At 41.6% G+C, this 5,286-nt stretch overlaps 1 protein-coding gene across 1 annotated transcript; it reads right to left on the bottom strand.

The window, feature by feature from the left end:
- Positions 1-938: 938 nt before the first annotated feature.
- On the bottom strand, positions 939-2,493 carry LOC142321275 (uncharacterized; the record flags this gene model as incomplete). The annotated part of the gene is made up of 4 exons (XM_075359272.1): positions 939-971; positions 1,024-1,221; positions 1,514-1,554; positions 2,448-2,493. Coding segments are annotated over 4 exons (318 nt in total), but the record flags the coding sequence as incomplete, so codon positions are not given.
- Between the last annotated feature and the right edge of the window lie 2,793 nt (positions 2,494-5,286).

The following is a 5,286-nucleotide window of genomic DNA, read 5'->3' as shown; positions in this document are numbered from 1 at the left end:
TCTCTCTCTCTCTGTCGCTCTCTCTCTCCCTATCACACTCTCTCATTCTCTCTCTCTCGCTCTATCTCTCTCTCTGTCGCTATCTCTCTCTCTCTCTTTCATTTTCTATCTGTCTATCTTCTCTCTCTCTCTCTCTCTCTCTCTGTCTGCCTCTCACGCTCTCTCTGTCTCTCTCTCATTGTCTCTCTATCTCTCTTTGTCCCTCTCACTCTCTGCCTTTCTCTCTGTCGCTGTCTCTCTCTCTCTTTCTCTTTCTCTCTCTGAGTTTTTCTCTCTCTCGTTCTCTCTCTTTCAATCTCTCTCTCTCTCTCTCTCTCTGCCTTTTCGCCTCTCTCTATTTCTCTCTCTGTCTCTGTCTCTGTCTCTCTCTCTCACTCTGTCTCTATCCCACTTTGTCACTCTCTCTCTCTGTCACTTTCTATCTGTCTCTCCGTGTCTCTCACGCTCTCTCTGTCTCTGCCTCACTCTCTCTTTCTCTCTCTCTCTGTCTGTCTCTCTCTATCTCTGTCTCACTCTCTCTTTCTCTCTATCTCTTTGTGTGTGTGTTTCTCTCTCTCTATGTGGCTCTCACTCTCTCTCTTTGTCACTCTCTCTCTCTCACTCTTTGTCTTTATCTGTGTTTTTCTCTCTCTCTCTCTCTCTATGCCACTCTCTCTCTATATGTGCCTCTCACATTCTCTCTCTGTCTGTCTCTTTCTCTCTGTCTCTCACTCTCTCTCTGTCTGTCTGTGTATCTCTTTCTCTCTCACACTCTTACTCTGTCTGCCTGTCTCTCTCTCTTTCCCTCTGTCGCTCTTTCTCTGTTTCACTATCACTGACTCCCTCTGTCACTTTTGTTGTCTCTCTCTCTCTCTGTGTCGCTCTCTCTCTCCCTATCTCTGTTTCTCACTCTCTCTCGTTCTCTCTCTCTTCTCTTTGTGTGTGTCTCTCTCTCTATCTCACTCTTTGTCTCTCTCTCTCCCTATCTCTGTCTCTCACTCTCTCTCTCTCTCCTCTCTAAGTGTGTGTCTCTTTCTATCTCACTCTTTGTCTCTCTCTCTCCCTATCACTGTCTCTCGTTTTCTCTCTCTCTCTCTTCTCTTTGTCTCTATGTTTTTCACAGACTCGCTCTGTCAATCTCTCTCGCTCACTCTGTATCTCTGTCTCTCTCTCCGTCTGTGACTCTGTCGCTGTCTTTCTCTTTCCTTCTCTCTCTCTATCGCTGTCTCTCTGTCTTTCTTTCTAGCTGACTCTCTCTTTCTCTCTTCCTCTCTTTGACTCACTCTCTTACTCTGACTCTCTCTCTCTGCCTATATCTCTGTCTTTATCTGTCTCTGTCTCTCTAACTTTCTGTCACTGTGTCTCTCTCTATCTCTCTCTCTGTCTTTATCTGTATCTGTCTCTCTAACTCTCTGTCACTGTGTGTGTGTGTGTCTCTCTCTCTCTCTCTCTCTCTCTCTCTTTGTCTCTGTCTGTGACGCTGTCTCTGTCTTTCTCTTTCCTTCTCTCTGTCTCTCTCTCTTTCACTTTCTATCTGTCTATCTTCTCTCTCTCTCTCTCTCTCTGTCTGTCTGCCTCTCACGCTCTCTCTGTCTCGCTCTATCTCTCTTTGTCTCTCTTTCTGTCTTTCTCACTCTCTGCCTTTCTCTATCTTCCTCTCTCTCTCTGTTTTTATCTGTCTCTCTCTCTCTCTCTTACTCGCTCTCTTTCTCTTTCTCACTCTGTGTTTTTGTCCCTCTTGTTCTTTCTCTGTCAATCTCTCTCTCTCTCTCTGTCTCTATCCCTCTTTGTCACTCTCGTTCTATCTGTCTCCCACGCTCTCTCTGTCTCTGCCTCTCTCTCTCTATCTCTGTCTCACTCTCTCTTTCTCTCTCTCTCTCTCTATGTGACTCACTCTCTCTCTCTCTTTGTATCTCTCTTTCTCTCTGTCTTTATCTGTGTTTTTCTCTCTCTCCCTGTCTCTGTGTCGGTGTCACCGTCGCTGTCTCTGTCTGTCTGTATCCCTCTTTGTCTCTCTCTCTCTCTCTGTTTGTCACTGTCTATCTCTCTCTCTCTCTGTCTTTCTCTTTCTCTCTCTGTGTTTTTCTCTCTCTCTCTGTCTCTGTTTTTTCGCCTCTCTTTGTCTCCGCCACTGTCTCTCACACTCACTCTCTCTCTGCCTTTCTCTCTCTCTATGTGCCTCTCACTTTCTCTCTGTCTGTCTCACACTGTTACTCTGTCTCTGTCGCTCTCTCTCTCTCTCTCTCTCTCTCTCTATATGTGCCTCTCACATTCTCTGTCTGTCTGTCTTACACTCTTACTCTGTCTCTCTCTCACTCTCTCTGGCTCTGTCTGTTACTTTCTATTTGTCTCTCTCTCTGTATGTCACTATCTCTCTCTCTCTCTCTCTGTCTGTCTCTTTCTCTCTATTTGTTTCTCTCTCTGTCTCTCTCTCGTTCTCCCTCTTTCTGTCTCTCTCTCTGTATCACTGTCTCTTTGTCTCTCTCTCTCTATATCTCTCTCTCTCTCTGTCTTTCTACCTATCTCTCTCTGTGTTTTTCTCTCTCTCTCTCTCTCTCTTTCTGTGTGTGTCTCTCTCTGTCTTTCTCTCTGTCTCTATCCCTCTTTGTCTCTTTTTCTCTCTCTGTCTCTTTGACTGACACTTTTTATCTCTCTCTCTCTCTCTCTTTCTCTCTGTCTGTCACTTTCTATCTCTCTCTCTGTCTGTCTCTCTCCCTGTCTACCTCTCTGTGTGTCTGTCGCTGTCTTTGTCTGTCTCTTTCCCTCTCGCTCTCTCTCTTTCTCTATCTCTCCCTCTGTCACTCTCTCGCTGTCTCTCTTTCTCTCTCTCTCTCTCTCTCTCTCTCTGTCTGTATCTGTGTCTCTATCTCTCTGTTTGTCTCTTTCTCTGTGTCTCTCTCTCTCACTCTCTGTGTGTGTCTGTCTGTCGCTGTCTCTGTCTCTCTCTCTCTGTCTCTGTCTTATTCTGCATATTGAAAGTTTATTTTCATAAAAATTTTGCCTCATTTAATGTGTTGTAAAACTGTAAAGATGAAAAATCTTACAGTTTTTAAAGTTAACCAAATTAATTAAATATTAAAATACAGCTCAAGGAAACATAGCAAAGATCAAAATTATAACTCACTGACTTACGTTACTTAGGTTCAACTTATAGGGTTCATGTTGTCAATAGGTACAGCTGGTGATTAGGTAAGAATTAGGAGGATCACTGCATTAAAGAGAAAATATTTGAGAATAAAAATCATATAAAAAGTCACTAATTTATGCCAGTGATTTAAGAGATGGATTAACCACCCCAAGCTTTCATGTTACTTTTTTACGGATTACAATACTAGATTGTGGATACCAGTGTTTTCAATTTAACACACATCTTAGGAATGGTTGATCTAACACTTCATTTACATTCATACATATTATCCTCATTCATCCTCTGATGAGGATGGTGGTGGTTCCAGAGGCTAAACAGAAAAGAAAGCTTCCATGTAGAGCAGCTCAAAAATGTTTAATGAAAACTTTAGATTACAACAACCCTAATCAAAATAGCAGCCATCTGACATTTTTCAGCTAGTTTCAAAGGTAGCCCCCACAGTAGATACAAATAATAACTCGCATTGAAAGCTAGATCGCTTTGAGGTGAAGCATTTGCTGAATTTTATTTTTTTTTATTATTTCACTGTTACTGTTTAAGAGTTACTTTTGTACATAACTGAAAAATCATTAAATGACCACCATTTTAGTTAGAGTTACCTATTAGAATAACGTATCACAACTCTAGCCTTTCCTTTAAACATTTTTGAGTTGGCCTTGAAGAGGGGACCTTGGGATGCGGTAGGTTTTTAACCAAAAAATAGATTTTTTGAGGTAAACCATTTGCTGAATCTCATTTTAAGAGTTGAAATTTATTTCAGTGTTACTATACTTCATGAATACTGTATATATAAATTCTCCTTAATTCAGTAGCATGAAAAACATGGTTTGCTTAGCGTAATTTTTTATCTTATAATCAAATCAGAATAATATATATTTACACTAAAATATAGACAAAATATTACAGAAACAAATACAGAAAAATATTATTGTAAGGCTGTTGTCGCCAGTAGTCCTTACAAAAACTGCACGGCAAGGTTCTTTCAGACCCCATGACAGTGAATTGTCTTTACTGCTTAAATGACCACACATCTACCTGTGTGGTGAGGGGACATATCTCAATTCTGGATTTAACCATAATGGACAGATGATGGGAGCGTTCCAAGTGTAACTGGACAGTCCTGCAGGACAAAACGGCAAGTAATCACTTGGCCACACTGTTAGAAATCGAAAACCCATTGTTTTGTGTGATAGCCATTCAGAAACCTTTAAGACTGACATGAAGGCAAGTTGCAACTGTCGTTGAAAATGTTGCCAGACAGAGCAGAGATGGTAGAAATTTGATGCTCTTACTCAGTATATTTGTGGACCGTGCAAATAGTGCATATGCAAAGTGATCTTCAGAGTTTATGATGCCAAAAATTAAGGATTAAGGGATGCCAAGTTAAGGGTTGCAGGAGGAGATGCATATGAAGAGGCTGCGCAAAAAGATATGTAGCTTCATGACACTTACTAAATTATGAAATCAAGCAGTCTAAAAAAATAAATGGAGAAAATTCTGCAGAGAGCTCAATTCAGATCCATGAGGGCGAGCCTATCAAATCGCTATGAAGCAATTTAGTAGGCGGCTCCCCATCCTCATGCAGGAGATAGAGAGACTCCCACTGATTAGATCATTTTCTTGCAAAGATAACGGTGCTACTGAATACATCAAGTGTGACAGAAAGCGGCGCTTCACACAAGATGAGGTGACGGCAGCCATCTTCAAACTGAAGGACAAAAAAAGTCCCAGGAGTGACATAGTTGGGCCTTGTTACTCCCTCCTGGAGATTAGAGGCAGGCAAAATAAAGATCAAAGATCTGAACAAGGGGGCCGAACTGCCGTGCCAGATTTACTGCCAGTTGGCAGGTTGGCTGCCTTAGAGTAAAAGGACAAAATAAAAAAGAACAAATATATATACCCTGGGCTCAGCTTTACTTAATTGTATGTCTGGCCCAGGGGAGTAGGGTGAAAAAAAAATGTAAATAAGTGAAGTTTGTATATATTAGAAGAGTTGCATACAGTGTACAGTAGCATGTGAATGAGATGTATTTTGTATGAATGTAAGGTGTGTGGATGCACATGATATTGAGGTAATGTTTTAATGGCAATTCCAACACCACATCACATGAGGGAGTGGTTTTTAGTGGGTACCACTGCAGTAGACGGTGAACCCAGTA

The sequence above is a fragment of the Lycorma delicatula genome, chromosome 3 (genome assembly GCF_047948215.1).
Source record: "Lycorma delicatula isolate Av1 chromosome 3, ASM4794821v1, whole genome shotgun sequence".
NCBI lineage: Eukaryota > Metazoa > Arthropoda > Insecta > Hemiptera > Fulgoridae > Lycorma > Lycorma delicatula.
This window is presented reverse-complemented; position numbering and strand designations above follow the sequence as displayed.